Source organism: Carcharhinus amblyrhynchos, chromosome 21 (genome assembly GCF_965287045.1).
Source record: "Carcharhinus amblyrhynchos chromosome 21, sCarAmb.v2.hapA, whole genome shotgun sequence".
NCBI lineage: Eukaryota > Metazoa > Chordata > Chondrichthyes > Carcharhiniformes > Carcharhinidae > Carcharhinus > Carcharhinus amblyrhynchos.
Window position 1 is genome coordinate 5,683,695 of NC_137344.1, and position 21,031 is coordinate 5,704,725.

A 21,031-nucleotide genomic window follows, 5' to 3' on the forward strand; every position below is an offset into this window, starting at 1 on the left:
AACACCAGGTTAAAGTCCAACAGATTTATTTGTTATCACAAGCTTTTAGAGCACTGCTCCTTCACCAGGTGAGTGGAAATGTAGGTTTCACAAACACGGCATATATAGACAAAGACACAATTGCAAGATATTTTCAAATGGCTCTATACGAAATTCTGGTTGGTAATCGATCCTAGGAAATGTCTTTGAACCAATGGTTTTTTTTGGTACCTTTCGGTATTTTATTTCTAATCAAAAAAGTCAACTCAAGTTAAGTCCAATCATGATTCCCACATGAGGGACCAATAAGTTCCAAGTTGACAGGATGATGCATTGCACCCCTTCCTGGGCCGGATCTAAAGCTTCATCTTAGCCAAAATGCCAAGATGGCTTTGAAAAATTGCATCGGGTTGAGCCAGTGGCTACCCTGATTCTTTACCCTAGCTGAGAGAAACCAAGATCCCAGGTGCCAGCATACCCCTTGTACAGTGAAGCTAGCTTCGTACCCTGCCTGATCATAGTTTCAATCTTGCCAGGTCTTCGGACCAATGTTGCATTTCAGATTCAGAGGTGTGCGGCCACAAAGCAGTCCAGAACTTACTCCACAGTGAACAAACAGGCTCTGTACAAGGAGCAGTCCCTTTAAAGTGTGGGTAAGTACAACCATACAATAATCTTAGAGAACGTAGCAGGGCCACATACAGCAAAGTAAGTTAGAGGAATTTCGCTTGGGACATTTATTTATGCTATTGGCATTATACTAATGTATGCTCTTGTTGTGGAAGTTAATTATTTACACTGCATCATGAGCTTTTTCTATCCCCTGCATCATTTGTTTGTGTGTAAATGGGGCAATCTGCAATGGTCACAGTATTCAGAAAACATAAACACAGGAACAATCAGCCTACCTTTTCCACAGCATGTTCCATTTCAGTAGCACTTGTCTTCTGCATCTCCAGTTTCATCCTTTCCATCTCAGCTTTCAGCTTGTTGACTGCAGCTTCATGATCACGAAATGCTTTCTGTTTCTCCTCCTCACGTAGTAGTCCCAACTCAACCAGCTGTTGCTTTCTCTGAGAGTTGACCTGGATAAGTTCTTCACGTAACTGGTGGACCTGGCTCTCCAACTCTGCGATGGTCTGTGAAATTAGCAACAATCTCTTATTTTTATTGGATTGGGCCACAAATTTACACTTGATGACAATATCTTATTAAAATGGCAAGACCAAAATTGTTAATATGAGTTGGTTTGCAAACTACTTCTGAATGGATAGTATTCAAATATTGAGAAAGTAAATGGTGCTCATTGTCATAATTCCATTTCTTTTTTAAAACCTCCACCTGCATGGTGTATCCAAAGTATTTTAAGAAAACGGTCAGATACCCTGATCTGAGGCAGCACTCTCACCATAAAGCTCACAAGAATATCCTTAGAAAGGTGTTGGAATTGAAGATAGCAAGCTAATCCACATTTAAAAGCTCTGGAAGGGGAAAATGGACTTTCTGATCTTTTATTTGGAGGCAGGCTTTCTTAAAGGAAGTGGAAATTAGTCAAGTCTGACATATATCAATGTCAATCCACTTAGTATACTCCTCAAGCAACACTGTGAAGGAGCAGATGTGAGATAATTATTGCACACAGATTAGGTTAATACTCCTGTGCAGTACCAATGTTGTGCTACATTGTCTGAGGATGCGCCTTTTGGATAAGCTGTTAAACTGAGGCCCCACTTGCACTCTGACGGAAAAGATCCCGTGACTTATTTAAAAAAAAAGGCAACTGTTCCAATATCCTGGCCAAAATTGATCCCTCAACCAACAATCATCACGAAAGCAAATGATGTGGTTGATTTTCTCACTGGGACAATAAGTAGTCTCACAACACCAGGGTAAAGTCCAACAGGTTTATTTGGTAGCACAAGCTTTCAGATGAGTCACCTGATGAAGGAGCAGTGCTCCAAAAGCTCATGCTACCAAATAAACCTGTTGGACTTTAACTTGGTGTTATGAGACGGGTTACTGTGCCTACCCCAGTCGAATGCCGGCAACTCCACATCATTCCTCATTGATGTGTCTGGGGGATTTGTCAGCATGCAATTTGACTAATCTTTAGCTATTGCTACAAGGTTTATCACACACCAAAATATATTTAATTACACTTGAAACACTTTGAGATGTCCTGACACGGCAATCATTCTTTCTTTCAGGTATGATTCAAAGGTAGGATCACCATTCTTTCCTCAGAAAGGTCCTTCTTGACCCCATTTTCCTTGGAAACCTTCATACATTTTAGCTCATCCAAAACTGTGGTGCACATATCCTACCTCGTACTATCACTGAATAATTTCACTCATCCATTGTTCCCTCTTCTCAATGACGTTGGTGTTACATACCCATCACCCCCAATTTAAAATTCTCATTCTGATAGCTTTGCAGAATTTAATCCTTCGCTAACACTCTGAGCCCCTCCAATCCTACACATATTCTGCATTTCTTCAGTCTGACCTTGACTGCATTACCCTCTTCCTTTGCCCCATCAGTGGCATTAAGCCTTCAGCCAACCAGATGCCAGCTGCGGAATCGCGTCACTAACCCCTCTGCCTTTCCGAGATACTTTCCTCATTTAAGACCTTTCTTACAATTCACCTCTTTAACCCAACCTAATAATGCCTTCTTTGTCACAGCACTCTTTTTTGTTGTTGTTATTGAATAAATATATTCCAAAAGCATAAAAGTCAGGAGGAAAAGAAAAAATGTTTCATCAAGGTGAAGTTCTCCGTAAGGGTTTGATTTTTGAATAAGTTTATTTATTAGTGTCACAAGTAAGCTTACATTGACACTACAATGAAGTTACTGTGAAAATCCCTACTCGTCACTCCAGCGCTGAATGCTAGTTGTTAGTTACATTATAGACATCACTAATTAATTCACATGTAATAACTGACAACAGGAACACTATTAGAGTATACCCACACAATGGCTTAATCAGTAAATGGAGTGTCCCGTGTAAAGCCATGGACTATAGATCAGTTATCTAATCACGCTAAGGGCTGCACATTGGGAAGACCTGCCAGAGATCCTGTGACTATGCTGTATCTGTGAACATACATCAAAGACAGGTTCAGGCTTAGCTGCGATGCCCCCCCAGATGAACAATCTGCTGACATTTGCTGTCTAAGCTTATCATGAGAAATGGTCGCTTGGGCACGATACAAGAGGGTGACCAACAGCTGCAAAGGGTACCTCAGCAGGCAGCGGTGCCATCAGGAAAACGTGGCCCTTTGTCTGAGGAAGGAGCGCCGTTATACCGATGGTGATAATTGGACTCAAGCCAACTCATAGCTGGAATCTATTCCATCAAGATGCAATTTTACGCACCACTGACTTATGAATGAAGGTGCGAAAAGCACATCCAGAAGAACAAAAGTTTTCATCAAACAAGATCAGAATCAATGAAGCAATGATCATTCGAAGTTGAAAGTCAGCGGTAATTATTGAGAATTAAAATTTTTTTTATTGAATAAAACAAGTTTCAGGTGATCTGTTGTGACAGCCAAGAAATTCTGTGATGTCCGTCAGAATTTTTGAAAGATATCCTCGGGATGTGGGATTGCTGGCAAGGCTGTCATTCATTGCTTGATTCCGATTTGCCCAAAAAAGGTGATTGTGGTTAGCCATGTCCTTCACGGGCTGCACGGTGGTTAGCACTGCTGCCTCACAATGTCAGGGAGCCAGGTTCGATTCCTGGCTCGGGTCACTCTGTGTGGAGTCTGCACATTCCTCCCGTGTCTGCGTGGACCTCCTCTGGGTGCTCCGGTTTCCTCCCACAGTCTGAAAGACGTGCTGGTTAGGTGCATTGGCCATGCTAAAGTTTCCCTCAGTGTACCTGAACAAGCGTCAGCGTGTGGTGACTAGGGGATTTTCACAGTAACTTCATTGCAGTGTTAATGTAAGTCTATTTATGACACTAATAAATAAAATTTACAGCAGCCCATATGGTGTTAATGTTCAGGTACAGAAAGAAATTAGGAAGGCAGTGGACATGTTGGTTTTTATTGCAAACATTAAAGATTAAAGAAGTCAGTGCTCTAATTCAGTCTTCACAAAAGACAGCACAAATCAAACGCCAGAAATGTTGAAGAATGCAAGATTTAGTGAGAGGAAAGAACTGAGGGAGATCAATATTAGTGGGGAAATGGTGCTGGGAAAGTTGGAAGGATTAAAGGTGGATAAATCCCCAGGGCCTGACAATCTACATCCCAGAGTACTTAAGGAAGTGGCTCTAGAAATAGTGAACGCATTGGTGGTCATCTTCCAGGATTCTGGAACAGTCTGCAGATTGGAGGGTAGCTAATGTTGCTCCAATATTCAAAAAGGGAGGCAGAGAGAAAATAAGGAATTATAGACCAGTAAGCTTAACATTGGTCGTGGGGAAAACTCTTGAATCCATTATCAAGAACTTTATAGCAGAGCTCTAGAAAGCAGTGGCAGGATCAGACAGAGTCAATATGGATTTATGAAAGGGGAATCATGCTTGACAAATCTGTTGAAATTTTTTGAAGATGTAACTGGTAGAGTTGGCAAAGGGGAAGTGGTTGATATGGTGTACTGGGACTTTCAGAAACCGTTTGATAAAGTCCTGCACAAGAGATTATCATGCAACATTAAAGCATGGGATTGTGAAAGTGTATGGGGACAGATAAAAAACTGGTTTTGATTTTATTTATTATTGCCATATGCATTAACACACAGTGAAAAGTACTGTTTCTTGCACACTATACCATTCATAGAGAAGGAAACGAGAGAGTACAGAATGTAGTGTTACAGTCATAGCTAGGGTGTAGAGAAAGATCAACTTAATGCAAGGTAGGTCCATTCAAAAGTCTGACAGCAGTAGGGAAGTAGCTGTTCTTGAGTAGGTGGTTCGTGACCTCAGACTTTTGTATCTTTTTCCCGAAGGAAGAAGGTGGAAGAGAGAATGTCTGATTAGCAGAGAGGAAACAAAGAGTAGGAATTAATGGATGCTTTTGAATTTGGCAGGCAGTAACTGGTGGGGTGCACAAGGATCCCAGCTATTCACAATATATATTAATGATCTGGATGAGGGAACAAAATGCAATATCTCAAAGTTTGCAGATGATACCAAGTTGGGTGGGAGGGTGAACTGTGATTAGGATGCAGAGATCCTTCAGAATGATCTGAACAGGTTGGGTGAGTGGGCAAATCAATGGCAGATGCAGTATAATTTGGATAAGTGTGAGGTTATTCACTTTGGAAGCAAAAACAAGAAGGCAGATTACTACCTGAATGGCTGTAAATTGGGAGAGGGGAGTTGCAGCAGGACCTGGATGTCCTTGTGCACCATTCACTGAAGATAAGCATGCAGGTACAGCAGGTGCTAAGGAAGGCAAATGGCACGTTGGCCTTCATTGTGAGAGGTTTTGAGTACAAGAGAAGGGATGTGTTATTGTAATTATACAGGACCTTGGTGATGCCACACCTAGAGTATTGTGTGCAGTTTTGGTCTCCTTTTCTGAGGAAGGATGTTTTTGCTCTTGAGGGAGTGCAGTGAAGGTTTACCAGGCTGATTCTGGGGATGGCGGGACTGATGTATAAGGAGCAATTGACTAGGTTACGATTGTTTTCGCTGGAATTCAGACAAATGAGGGGGGACTTCATAGAGACTTACAAAATTCTAACAGGACTAGGCAGGTTAGATTCAGGGAGGATGTTCCCGATGGTGGGGGAGCCCAGAACCAGGGACACAGTCTGAGGATTCGAGGTAGAACATTTAGAATGGAGGTAAGGAGACATTTCTTCACCCAAAGAGTGATGAGCCTGTGGAATTTGTTACCACAGGAAGTAGTTGATGCCGAAACAGTGAATGTATTCAAGAGGCGGTTGGATGTAGTTGGAACAAATGGACTCAAAGAATATGGGGAAAAAGCAGGATTAGGCAACTGAGTTGGATGATCAGCCATGATCGTGATGAATGGCGGAGGAGTCTCAAAGGGCCAAATGGCCTCCTCCTGCTTCTATCTTCTACGTTTCTATGTAATTCAGGCTTGTCCAAGGTATGAGGTGATAGTGGATGCCTTGGTGGTTATTTTCCAAACGTCGCTGGATTTCGGGGAAGTGCCGGAAGATTGGAAAACGGCTAATGTTACGCCGTTGTTTAAGAAGGGTGCCAGGCAAAAGGCAGGGAATTATAGGCCAGTTAGTTTAACGTCTGTTGTAGGTAAAATGTTAGAATCCGTCATCAAGGAGGAAATAGCGAGGCATCTTGAGGGGAATTGCTTGATAGAGCAGACGCAGCACGGTTTCGTTAAGGGGAAGTCGTGTCTGACAAATTTACTGGAGTTCTGTGAGGATGTGTCTAGGGCGGTGGATAGAGGAGAGCCGTTGGATGTGGTCTTTCTTGATTTTCAGAAGGCGTTCGACAAGGTACCTCACAAGAAGTTATTGCAGAAGGTCAGGGGACATGGAGTTGGGGGTAGGGTGTTAGCGTGGATAGAGGATTGGTTGTCAAATAGGAGGCAGAGAGTGGGGGTCAATGGGTGTTATTCGGATTGGCGGATGGTGACTAGTGGAGTGCCCCAGGGGTCGGTGCTGGGGCCTCAACTATTTACCATTTATATAGATGATCTGGAGGAGGGAACCGAGTGTGTGGTGTCGAAATTTGCTGATGACACCAAGATTGGTGGAACGGCAAATTGCGCAGAGGGTGTGGAGAGTCTACAGAAGGATCTAGATAGGCTGGGAGAATGGGCCAGGAACTGGCAAATGGAATTTAATGTTGGCAAGTGTGAGGTGGTCCACTTTGGTAGGAATAATGGTAGGAAGGATTATTACTTACGTGGCGAAAAACTGCAGCAGGCGACGGTGCAGAGGGACTTCGGGGTCCTTGTGCATGAGTCGCAAAAACCCAGCTTGCAGGTGCAGCAGGTGGTCAGGAAGGCGAATGGGATGCTGGCCTTCATAGCGAGGGGGATTGAATATACAAGTAGGGAGGTCTTGCTGCGGCTGTATAGGGCATTGGTGCGGCCGCAGCTGGAGTACTGTGTGCAGTTTTGGGCGCCATACTTACGCAAGGATATTTTGGCCTTGGAGGGAGTGCAGAGGAGGTTTACTAGGCTGATGCTGGAGTTGAAGGGGTTGAGCCAAGAGGAGAGGCTGAATAAACTAGGCTTGTACTCGTTAGAGTTTAGAAGAATGAGGGGAGATCTCATTGAGACATAGAAGATGGTGAATGGGATGGATAGGATAGAGGTGGAGAGACTCTTCCCGGTCAGAGAGGAGAGTAGGACTAGGGGGCACAGCCTCAAGATAAAGGGGGGGTGGTTTAGAACGGAGTTGAGGAAGAACTTCTTCACTCAAAGGGTGGTGAATCTCTGGAATTCTCTGCCCGTTGAAGTGGTGGAGGCTACCTCGCTAAATATTTTTAAGACGCGGGTTGATGGGTTTTTGATAAGGGAGGGGATTAAGGGTTATGGGGAGAGGGCGGGAATGTGGAACTGAGCCACGACAGATCAGCCATGATCTTATTGAATGGCGGGGCAGGCTCGAAGGGCTAGATGGCCTACTCCTGCTCCTATTTCTTATGTTCTTATGAGCCATAAACTGGATGTGGCCTGTGATGCCCCGTTGCTCAGCCCCTGAGTCAATTTCCAAAATCCTATCAACCAGTTGAGTTTCAAATTCAAGATTCTGCTTGGAGCTGCACCTCCAATCAGAGGCTGCTTTGCTTCCATATTTGCTGCTGATGGGCTGATTAGTAAGCGTATCAGCAGCAAATGAGGGAGAGAAACAGTCTGTGATTGATGGAGCAGTGAACAGTCTTCTGATGGTTGGTGGGCGAAAGAAATGAAGATATGCCAGTTCTGGAGCCTGGGTGTCAAACTATATGGTGACTGGAGCTCAGGGAGACACACATAGCAGGGCGGGAGCTGGGGGATTCAGGCGCTGCGAGGCTGGAGCCCAGGGTGCCAGACATTGCGAGGGTGGAACTTGGGGATACAGGGCTGGAGAGACCAAGGTCTTGGTGAGTCAGAAAGAGCAAAGTTGAATTGGGCACTGGGAGGTTGAAGTTTTTTAAATTTTGGTGAGACAAAGGAAGTGATGGTGACTGAATGAGTGAGTGGCAAATATTGATTGAGTGAATGACTGAATGGGTGTGTCACAATAAGTAACTGGGTTTATGGGAGCGAGAGAGTGTATGTGTGTAAAAGTGAGTAAGTGACTGAGTGTGTGTTTGTGGGATTGAATGATGGGGTGTGGGTGAATGTGGGAGTGTGTGTGTGTATCAGTGAGTGACGGGTGAGTGGATTGGGGTGAGTGTGAGTCTGCCTCAAGTCCAGTCTCAGTCCCCTCACTCGCTCTCACTGCCACATACCATTGTCGGCCACTTTAGGACTTGAACAGCAGGTTAGGTGTAAAGATTCGTATTCTAATCAGTAATCTCTAAACTGTCTGTGCTTTATATGCTCTGTCTGAGGCCAGAACTCTCCATTCACCTGACGAAGAGGGAAACCTCAAAAGCTTGTGCGTTTACTATCAAATAAATCGGTTGGACTAAAACCTGGTGTTGTCAGACTTTTTACTGTGTTTACCCCAGTCCAATGCCGGCACATCCACAACATACCAGCACACACACACGTGCCATTTTTATTGCTTACTCTTTCTTTAACTCAACAATTTATTGTTATGACATTTCTTTCTTTAAAACCTCAACCTTTCCTTGAAATTCAGTATGTTGTTGTGCCAAATCTTATCTTTCCGAAATTTCTTTATGATCCTTTTGAGTGGGAAAAATATTCAAATGTTGCCCCCGGGCGAAAAGGTTGGACAATCCTGCTCTTATTGTGCAAGCACAAAAACAGAAAATGCTGGAAAATCTCAGCAAGTCTTGACAGCATCTGTGGAGAGAGAACACAGCCAATATTTCAGGTCTGGACGAGGATCATCCTGACAAGGCTTTGGTGAGACCACACATGAAGTACTGTTTGCAGTTTTGTTCTCCTTATTTAAACTTGCATTGGGGGTAGTACAGCCGAAGGTACACTGGATTGGTCCCTGGAATGAGAGGGTTTCCTATGAAGAGAGACTGAGTAAATTGGTCCTATATTCTCTGGAGTTTAGAAGACTGAGAGATGATGTTATTGAAATATATCATTCTGAATTCTGATTCTGAATGGGGGTTTGATAGAGGTTCTTTTCCCTGGCTGGATAATCTAAAATACATGGGCACAGTCTGAGAATAAGGGCCTGATCATTTCAGATTAAGATGAGGAGAAATTTGTTCACTCAAAAGGTCAGGAATCTTTGCAATTCTCTACCCCAATATATTATGGATACTCCATCGTTCAGTATATTTAAGATTGGTATAGACAGATTTGAGGGAATTAAGAGATATAAGGAGTGGGTGGGAAAGTGGAGTTATGGCCATGATCAGACATAATCTTACTGAATGGCAGAGCAGACTGTATTGTTTACACCTGCTTCTAGCTCTTATTTTGGAGGGAGCATCAGTACTTTGGCCCAGCAACAGTGAAAGAATAGTGGTCAATGTCCAATTGTCAAAAAACCCATCTGGCTCTCTAATGTCCTTTCGGAAAGGAAATCTGCCATCCTTACATGGTTCAGGCCTACATATGACTCCAGGGCCACAGCAATATGGTTGACTCTCAACTGCCCTCTGAAATGGCCCTGCAAACCACTCAGATTCAAGGACAACTAGGGATAGGCAGTAAATGCTGGCCTGCCAGTGGCATCCTTGTCCCATGAATGAATGAAAAAAATGTCCAGATGGACTTGGAGCGAAACTTGGGGAATGTTGTCAGGCGCCTGCTGTCCTCGTTATTCTAGGCGATGGAGATCTCCTACAAGGCTTAACCATGAAATCAAGCCTCAGTGTTGATAGTGACATCAATCTCAGTGGAAACAGCTGCGAGGACAAGTTTAATCCATAGAACCAAGAGATTCATGCAAATCATCAACTACAAGTTATACATGTCAGAGAATGAGTTATCTTGAATAACCTCCAGAAACACTCAAAGTCTATTAAGCCTATCATGGGAAGACAAAAGAATAAAGCTCTCTCTAGATCTTCAGGATTTTATTAGGGGCTCCTTGCTCTTTGATCAAAACATTCTTCTCCAGTCCAAGAGGTGGGAATGAAGAAAGCGTTAGCTTTGGTCTATAGTTCCTCTAAGTAGGAGGGTTATTAACATATCCCAAAGCCATTGCAGGTGACTGCCTGAAATCATCTTGATGACGGTCAGAGAGACCGGACATTTTTTGGAAGATGGTGAGCATCTGTGCTGGTGAATAATTCATCGTGGAGGTTTTGTGATTGGTGCTTGGAATCAGAATATTAGTATGCATAGATTCGAGTTGATTGGTATAACTACTGTCTGGAAGGCAAATAGAGAAAAAAAGCAAGCACACTAAAAATGAAAAGTCATCTCATCTATATCACCGAGAGACAAAAAGGCTCATGTAAACAGTCAATTTTATATATTCTGAAGAATTTTAATTGCGCACATTTTAAGAAGCTGTGAGTGAGGTGGAATGAAAGGAACTGTAAACACCTTCAGAGAGTCGACCTTTTAAACACAGTGGCAGTGCATGTCTTGCTAGTTTTGCAATTTCAAAAATGCACCTTCCAATTAGCCATACAAGGGCATATCAAAAACCCAGAGTGCTTGTGTGCACAGGTGTATGGGGAACAGCTGATATGAAGAAGAACTGCATTTAATCATGCTTATTGACTGGTTATTAATGATCATGAAAGATGATCTGCAATTTCGACATAGTCAATCCAGAGTCAACATGACAGTGTGCCAAGTAGCATCGAGTCAGCGTACAGGTCTGGGTTCATATATCGTAAAGACCCCAGATCAGTTTCCCTTCAGAATAAGAGAATAAATTGAACAGCAATACCCTTGCCACATTTTTTTTTTGAAGTGATACATGAAAGGCACATTGACTTTACAGGCTTGTTGTTCCATTTCTTAAATATTTTACAGTGGTTTTAGGAGAATTTCTGTTGCAAAGGATGATTCTGGAGAGTACAGCCTAATTATGATAATTTCAGAAATATTCAACTATCATTAATTTATTTGGTGAAATTTAAAGAAGGTAGTTAGAACTGTTTCTGGCGTAGTATCTAAGTGAACCAGTTGTCCTATGCTTGCACGTCCTGCAGTGACATGTATAGTGAATACAAATTAGAAGCTGAATCTTATATCTGTGTTGCAGTTCTCATTTTCTATTCGAATACTGTACTGCAATCTTAAGTCTCAGGTGGATGAAAGGAAAGCATCTCTCTGAATATTAGCTAATGCCACATTTGCAAGTCTTGAGAAGATCAGTGTGCATAAGATCATTTCTAGCGAGCAATATGTGAATTGCTTTGTACTGTTCCACTGATGGAAACTATTCCTGGTCTGGGATTAAACCCTTTTCATCATAAAGCCCCATCTGGTCCTAGGTCCACGTCAGTCAAACCTTTCCCTTTAAACTTATTGCTTTGATTCCAGATCAATTTATTCAACTGCATTTGTGTGACTCAATGAAAGGACAGCATCATTTAAACCAAAAGTACTTCCTTCATGTAACGGCCATAATTAAAAACAATGGTTGTGAAGGAATAAAAACAGGCTAATATTTCTGATAGCGCTTCAAAGGCTGACAGCTGTCAGTGGCTTTGAAGATGCTAATCAGAAACGGAGCAAGAAGTTTCCGTTAAGGGCTGTGCCTGGAAAACAAGTCAGCTTATAATGAATTAAACCATCTCAGAGACATCTTTGTGCTTGCAATTTATCAGGGTATGTATTTTCCTGTTTATTGCGTGCCATGGTAACTCCTTGGCAGATAACTTTTTTTTGCAAACAGGCAAAGGAATGCTATTTAATTATTCTACCTAATTCCAGTTAACTAACTCTGACCAAGGGAAGGAACACATTGAATTTGTTAAAAATGTTTAAAGCTCACAAAAAAACTTGAGATATTAGTGTTGGGGAGAACTGAGATATCATGAAATCCAAAATGCCAAAGAGCCATTGACTCACACAGATGTTGTATTGATGACACTAATTATATCTTCACACTACACAGCTTTGGGAAGGATGGCCCTGATAGGCTTGAGAAGTGAAAAGGTGGAACCTTGCACTCAGCTCAGATTAGGGTCAACTGGTTGCAATGATATTGCAAGTCTCATGGGAGAGTAAACAAGAACTAACGTGGGTCCTTCTAAAATAAAAGCAATGATGCGGTCAAATATAACTCGAAGGAGAAATTTATAAGAATGATAATTCTACTTGTAACACATCATAATGACAATCTCAAATCACAAAACAACATACTTTCCCTTGAAAATATACCGATGTACTAATAGGAAGTTAGGGAGCATCAGTGGCTTGTGGGGAAGGAGGCAACTAGTCTTATGAGGGCTGAATCCACTATTCTTGTAGGAGGTTCATGAGTATGGTATGGAAGCATTGGCACAGGAGTGGGCAGTAACACATAGAAATAGAGCACAATTATGATCCAGACCTTCAGCTGCCCAAAAAACTTCACCATAATCCTACCAATTGCTTCATGCTGATTTGACAGCAATTGTTTAATGGGAGATTTGAAACAAATGCCTTCAAAATCTGGATTAGTGTCGAGTAAGACTGTGTGATGGCCCCCATTCTATATAGACTTTACTTGACAGTGACTATTCACCCTATCAAAGATCACTGCCCTCTGGTGTCAGTATTAAATACAAGCCACAAAAAAGTCCAAAGATGTGCAGGTTAGTTGACTGGCAGTGATAAATTGCCTCATGGTATCAGGGGGTTTAGTAGGGTAAATACATGGGTTTGAGAGGATAAGGCCTGGATGGGATTGTTGTCTGTGCAGGCTCAATGGGCTGAGTGGCTTCCTTCTGCCTTGTTGAGATTCTATGATTTAAGACTCTTTTAAGCTTAATTGCCTCTGTCCCAAAACTAAATTGAACACTATTGATATACATGATCTACAGTTCGCAGGTGACTGCACTGCTGTTACCACTAAGTACCAGAGCAGCAAGTCATGCTTGATCTTTTCAGTTCTGTACACAAAAGCTCAGCCTGTTCTTGAATGCTGTCAAAACAAAACTCATATCAACCCAAACTAGATCAGTCTCCACTACCCATATATCCTGCAGGAGACACACAATCTGGAAGTATATTGGACACATCCCACTCCTTGGCAACCACCTCTCTCAAAAAGCCACTACTGACAAGGAGTTCCAAAGTAGGTTGGATCAGCTCAGCCTTCTACAAACTATGGCAGCAAATGTCTGACAAACAAAGGCCTACACAAGTAAACCAAAGTCCGAATGTACACAGTAGTTGTCATCACCACACTCCGCACCGCAGTGAGACTTGGTGTGTGTATCAGTGGCCCATTAGAGTACTGGAGAAGTTCTAGCAGCATTGCCACCGCCACATTCTCCCGATTAAATGGGAAAACTGTCAAACCAGTCCTTCCTGAAGTCAGCTCCACGAGCATTTGGGCAAAACCCCTGAAGCATTAATTATGATGGACTGGACACTGTGTCCAGATGGCCAAAAACAGTCTCTTTCACCAGGTTCTTTTTTTTCAACTCTCAAATGGTCAGCCTTCTGGGGAGGATAAAGAAAATGCTACAAAAATACTCTGAAGCTCTCCTTGAAACACAGCAGCATTGAATTTCTGACTAGGAAGGACCCGCTACTAATGATTCAAAATGGTAACTACTTGTCCACCAAGCTGCATGTTTTCTGACTGATGAGACAGATGACAATATGTCATGGAACGTCCTGCCAAATGTGTCTAAAGATCTGTGGCTTAGAATTGGCTTATTGAGTCACGTGAAGACCCATGACAGAAAACCTTGACCCTGAAAGGCATCATCTTGGAATAGACTGACAGCTGATGACAACGGTGGAAACAAATTCGAGGTAAGGTGTACAAAGGATTAGTGTTGGATAATACTAGAGAAGGAAGTGGCATCGTATTAATCAGCAGCAGACCACAAAGGACCATGAGAAATACAAACACGCGTTTCGAATGTACATATATAAATATACAAAGTGTGGTGAAAAAGATGGAGGAGCTACAAGCATAAATGGTGGGAATATGATGTTGAGGCAATAACAGCAATGTGACATTAAAATGCTGAACGTGGGTTGCTTGATATTCATTGACACAAAGTGTTCAGAAAAATAGGCAAGGGAAAGAAGGAGGTGGTGTGACAGTACTGATTAAGGAAGACATTGTAGTGTTAGAAACATAGAACTAGAGAGCAAGAGTAGGCCATTCAGCCCCTCAATCTTGCTCCACCACTTAATAAGATCAGGGTTGACCTAATGGTAACCTCAAAACTGTGTACCACCTACCCCCATAACCCCTTGCTTACCAAGAATCTATCTACCTCAGCCTTAAAAATCTTCAAAAATCTGCTTCCACCATCTTTTCAGGAAGATAATTCCAATGTCTCACGGCTCTCTATGAGGAAAGAAGTCTCCTCATTTCCATTTTAAATGGGTAGCCCTTTATTTTTAAACAGTGACATAGATTTCCCCACAATAAGAAACATCCGCTCCACATTCATCCTGTCAAGTTCCCTCAGGATTTTATATGTTTCAATCAAGTTGCTTCTTACTCTTCTAATCTCCAGTGAATACAAGTCCAGTTTGTCCAATCTTTCCTTATAAGACAACCAACCCATTCCAGATGTTAGTCTGGTAAACCTTCTTTGAACTGCTTTCAATGCACTTCCATCCTCCCTCAAATAAGGAGACCAGTGTTGTACACAGTAGCCCAAATTTGGTCTCATTAGTGCCCTGTACAACTGAAGCATAATCTCCCTACTTTTGTACTCAACTCCTCTTGCAATAGATGATAACATTTTATTAGCTTTCCTAAATACTTGCTGTATCTATATAATACTCTTTTAGCATTAGGACAGATCCCTCTGCACCTCAGAGTTCTGCAAACTCTTACTATTTAGATAATGTGCTTCTTGTCTATTCTTTCTGCCAAAATGGACAAATTGTCATTTCCCCACAATACATTTTATTTGCCAAATATTTGTATTCTCAAAGAGAAGACATCTTTGGGGATTAAGGACAGAATCAATCTGGTTAAGATTAATAAGCAAAAAGAGTAATCAGAAAAACTGTAGAAAAGTGGTACTGTGGGACTTTAATTCTTAAATATTGATTAGGATAATGTTGGAGTAAAAAGCAAAAAGTGGGGGAGGAATTTTTGAAATATGTTTACGAGAACTGCCCTGACCAGTGTTTTCTAAGTCCATTTAGGAAGGAAGCTTTGTTGCATCTGGTGCTGGGAAATGAGACTGGCCAAGTGTCAATGAGAGAACATTTGAGTAAGAGCGATAATTGTATCATAAGGTTCAGAATAGTAATGAAGAACAGCAAGGAACAAAATGAAGCAGAACTTCTAAACTGGAAGTGGGCTAATTACAATGGGACTAGAGGGGATTCAGCGAGTGTGAAAGCAAAGTGGTACTAAAAACTGACAGGAGAAACTGTAAAGTAACAGTGAGCGGGTGGTTTTAGAGGGTTGTTTTTCAAACTGGAGGCCTGTGACCAATGCTGTGCCTCAGGGATCAGCGCTGGGTCCACTGTCATTTGTCATTTATATTAATGATTTGGATGAGAATATAGGAGGCATGGTTAGTAAGTTTGCAGATGGCACTAAAATTGGTGGCATAGTAGACAGTGAAGAATGTTATCCCCAATTGCAATGGGATCTTGATCAACTGGGCCAGTGGGCGAATGAATAGCAGATGGAATTTAATTTAGACAAATTCAAGGTGATGCATTTTGGAAGATTGAACCAGGGCAGGACTTATTCAGTTAATGGTAGGGCGCTGGGGAGAGTTACAGAAGAAATAAATCTAGGGATACATGTTCATAGTTCCTTGAAAGTGGAGTCACAGGTGGACAGAGTGGTGAAGAAGGCATTTGGCATGCTTGGTTTCATCAGTCAGAATGCTAAATACAGGAGCTGGGATGTCTTGATGAAGTTGTACAAGAAATTGGTAAGGCCACACTTGGAATACTGTGTGCAATTCTGGTCACCCCTATTATAGAAAGGATATTATTAAACTGGAAAGAGGGCAGGAAAGATTCATTAGGATGCTACTGGGACTTGATGAATTGAGTTATGAAGAGAGGCTGGACAGACTGGGACTTTTTTCTCTGGAGTGTAGGAGGCTGAGGGGTGATATTTTAGAGGTCTTTAAAATAACGAGGGGCATAGATCAGCTAGATAGTCAACATTCTTTCCCAAGGGTAGAGGAGTCTAAAACATAGGCTTAAAGTGAGAGATACAAAAGTGTCCAGAGAGGCAATTTCTTCACACAGAGGGTGGTGAGTGTCTGGAACAAGCTGCCAGAGGTAGTAGTGGAGGCAATTTACAATTTTGTTTTTTAAAAAGCATTTAGATAGTTACATGGGTATGATGGGTATAGAGGGATATGGGCCAAATGTGGTCAATTGGGATTAGCTTAGGGGTTTTAAAAAAAAGTGGCATGGACAAGTGGGGCCAAAGGGCCTGTTTCCATGATGTAAACCTCTATGACTCAATGACTGATCTTTATGGGGATTATTTTTCAGATACAAAAGAACCAAGGCCAGTGAGGCAGATAGAAAGTACAATATAACGAACAACTCTGTCTCTGCTGATACCAGCCTGAAGGTGTTTTTGCACATGAGCTCATTTGCTTTGCATGTGTAATTTACCCCATCAGTTAATGCTAAGGGAAGTTCCCATTTTTCCTAAGTTCTTCTCAGTATTTTTAATCAGCATCCAGCACATAGTAAATCTCAAGATAAATCTGATTTGAGCAATTATTAGGGGTTAACCAACAATGGTACCACAGATCTAACAGAATCTGCTATTACGTAATGGGTTAAGTCTTTCCTTCCAGCCCGCAAGAGGAAACACACCCTCTTGACATGACAGCATCAACAAATGCTCATCAGATTAATTCTTCATGTGAGAACCAGGCCAAATGCAAGAAGTTGAGAGAGAAAGTGAAGAGGAAAAATAAGACTAACAATGAGAAACATGAGAATAGAATGACAGCATAAAAGGGAACCCAAAAAGTTTCTACTAGCACGTAAATAGCAAGTAGATGGTAAGAAACAGGTTAAAGTCTATTAGGAACAGGGAGTATGAGGCAGTTAGAAGCACAGGCCAATGCAGAATACTTATTGAATGTTCTATATGGCCTTTACAAAGGAAGAGGATGCTGATAAAATATTGATAGATGTGGAGTTTGTGGAGATAATGGATTGATGGGCAGGAAAGCTGGCTATGCTTAGAACAGATAAGTTGCTTGGCCCAATGCCTTGTTTTGCAGGTTGCTAAGAGAAGTTGGGTGGAGATAGTGGAAGGGCTTTCCTTAATTTTCCAATTCTGCCCAGATACAGGTGAGGTGCCAACGGATTGAAAAATGGGCAAAGGTGGCATCCTTGTTCAAGAAAGGTGTAAGAGCATTCCTAATAAGTACAGGCTAATCAGGATATCAGCAGTGGTGGGTAAGGGTTCAAAAACAATTGTCAGGGAAATAATTAATCTGGTGCTTGAAGAGGTTTGAGTTAATTACAGATTTGGAAAAAAAACTAATTTCATTGGACTTTTTCATGAAGTAATAGAGAAAACTGATGTGGAAATGCAGTGGAAGTTATCGATATGCTTTTTAAGAAAAAGTTTTGACAAAGCATCACATAAGAGGCTGATTAACAAAACTAAAGCTTGTGAAACAGCAGCGCCAGTGCCAGATTGGATAAGGTCAGAAAAATGTGAGCAGGGCTAAATGGGTGCTTTTCAGATTGGAGGATAGTAGATAGCGCTGTTCTCTAGGGCCAGTGCCAGGACGACTGTTAACTAATACTTGAGGAACATCATTGTCCATTATCCTCCAAACTGAAGAACAAACATATATAAATATTTCCGAATACAGGCTTGAGGGGCAGAATGAGCTCTTTCTGTGCCATATCCCAGCAATTCATAGAATCCATAAAATTCCTGCAGAGCAGAAGGGAGCCATTCGGCCCGTTGAGTCTGCACCAAAAGAGCATCTTGTCTGAGTCCAAAATATTCCCAAAATATATTTATAAATGCTATAGAGAATCACTAACACTGGACTGCCATAAAGGGCAATGATGCAGCTCAAAATTGCTATATTAATAGAACTGGGAAAGTGGTTAGATCTATAAATATGAAGAAGGTGGCACTCTTGTTCAAGAAAGGGCGTAAGGGCATTCCTAATAAGTACAGGTCAATCAAGATAGCAGTGGTGGGTAAGGGTTAGAAACAATTATGAGGGAAATAATTAATATGGCACTTGAAAAGGTTTGAGTTAATTAAGGAGTGACAGAACAGATTTGGAAAAAAAAGGCTTCACAAATATCACAATGGTTCAATGTTAGAAATAAAACGTGGCCAGGGCTGTGACATAACTCTACCTGTGAGACTGGAACATACTAATGATTCTTTCAGTAATAGAAATCATAGAAACCCTACAGTGCAGAAGGAGGCCATGTAATGCACGTCTGCTCAGCCGTACTAGTGAAAATATGCATCACCTAATACTGCTGTTTATCAATCACGGGAAAACAACTGGACTAATATGATACTTAACACTAAAATATTTAGAAACTCAATGCTTTACGCTTTGAAATTCCATTTACCTGCTTTGTCAATTTACAATCACACAAGGTGAGCAGGTACGGTGCATGAAGCGGGGTGGAATTCTCTGGCCGTTCATGCCTCACTGCCTCTGCAAGCGAGAGTCTGAAGCTCAGCCGAACTTCCGTTCGCTGAAGCCAGACTGGAGAATCCCGCAGGCGTGAACGGCCATGAACTCCAGCCATGATTCTGTCCGCACAATTTCTTTTCCCTCGTGTATCTTCACATCATACTGAATAAATTCACCGGCAATTAATAATTAGTTATTTTTAAAAAGTGCGTTTCCTCCCAGTGTAAAAAAAATCTTTAAATGTGGTTTTCTATTTGTCACCATCACAGAAGATATTCATTCTTCAACAGAAATGCACTTCATAAAACACTTGTGAATATACCCAAAATGAATCTTATAATTCAACCCATATTGCTCCAAAAAGAATGATCAAGAATATATAATCCATGGATTTATAATTGATAACTCATAGTTGTCATAGTAACAACCACGTTACAGTCAAATTAATCTTTATATCTCACCTCTCTAATCTCACCTCGCTGATTATCTTCTATTTGTAAGTCACTTCTTCACATTTACAGAACTAACTGCTTTCTCAGTTTTATTAACAATAGAGCAATTTTGAGCTACATGATTGCCGTTTATTGCAGTCCAGTGTTAGTGATTCTCCATAACATTTATAGATATATTTTGAGAATATTTTGGACCTGGACAAGATGGCCTTCTTCTGCATTGCAGGGATTCTATGAATTACTGGGATATTCAGGTGGCTTATGAAATTACTCACAGCAGATATCAACTCTATAATAAGAGTCTGGCAAAATAACCATGGAATAGAGTCTGTGGTCAAGCAATTGTATCATAGAATTCCTACAGAGCAGAAGGAGGCCATTCAGCCCAATGAGCTTTCACCAACCACAATCCCATCCAGGCCCTATTCCTGTAACTCCACATATTTATCCTGCTAATCCCCCAACACTAGAGTCAATTTAGCATGGTCAATCAACCTAACCCGAACATCTTTGGAGTGTGGGAGGAAATTGGAGCACCTGGAGGAAACCCATGCAGACACGGGGAGAACGTGCAAACTCCACACAGTTGGTGACCTGAGCTGGAATTGAACCCGGGTACTGGGCACTTTGAGGCAGCAGTGCTAACCACTGTGCCCCCCCTCCTTGAGGGGCTGCTGCTTGGAGCAACTGGGGTTTTCTTGTTTGGCAGTTCAGGTACCATTTTCTGAGGGCTAGCAGTGCCCCACTGCTGGCACAAGCTGTCAGCCAGGGTTAACAAATTGTACAGCACCCAAAGGTATCCTGAATGGGTGCAGAATAAAGTGGCATACAAAATATGCATGTTGCTACATGTTGTCTGTCAAACTGTTCCAAATCAGCTGTTGATTCATGCCAAACCCTGCCACAGCCAGCTAGCTCTTCCTTTGCTATGTGTGTAGAAACTCCATCAGATGATATATTTAGGTTGCATCTTACAAATTCTTACAAGCTTCTTCCCTGCTGCCATGGGATGATTTTCTCTCCACCCTCGCTATGACTGTTACACTATATTCTGCATCCTCTTCTTTCCTTCTCCTCAATATACTCTATGGACAGTAGGTTTTACCTGTTTAGCTCGCAAGATACAATACTTTTTACTGTATACCAATACATGTGATAATTAATTAAATTATTCACATCTTCCAAGATTCACATATACAACCACCGCATTATAATCTACCTCTGTGATGCATGGTTACTTATTGCCACACAGCATGCACATTAGGATGGCTATAAAGCCACCTTTGATGACTCCTCTGCTCTGGGAGGTGCAGTAACATGATTATATTGGCAGTCATCTTGCGCTGCTATTAATGTTTAGCAGGAAAGGAATTTAAAATGTTGACTAACCTGACCGATGCCATCGATTTGAAATTAAAGTGGGCAGCACATTGATGACATTGCATATTATTTCTGGCCTAGCCTGGAAAGAGCTACAAGCAAAAGGATTGAAGAAAAAGGCAATCTTCAGTTCCTCCGTTAATGTCCCTTTGGTCTGGTTTTGGAATCAGATGTCCTTATAGCAGTTCTGCTGACCTGGAGTCTGCACAACCAGCTTACTGCAGGTATTGCAAGGCAGATGTGTCAGGTTCTACAAAAATGGTTGTTGGTATAATCAGACATGTGCGCAGTCTGGTTTTACACCTCCTGATCTTCCTGCAATGCTTTCCATCATCCTTTGATGTATTATCTTTCTGAAGCTTCAAACCTAACCAATCAGAGGAATAAACAGCTATGTCTAGCTTAGACTTGGATT

General features: G+C 41.8%; 1 protein-coding gene across 2 annotated transcripts in view; it reads right to left on the reverse strand.

Annotated features, from left to right (window-relative positions):
* The window catches only part of cep112 (centrosomal protein 112), a 468,252-nt gene that overhangs the window by 156,141 nt on the left and 291,080 nt on the right, over window positions 1-21,031 (reverse strand). For both annotated transcript variants that reach the window (XM_080209170.1, XM_080209169.1), the window contains one exon: window positions 888-1,118. In XM_080209170.1, coding sequence (XP_080065296.1) covers window positions 888-1,118 — 231 coding nt within the window. The remainder of the gene's footprint in view (window positions 1-887; window positions 1,119-21,031) is intronic.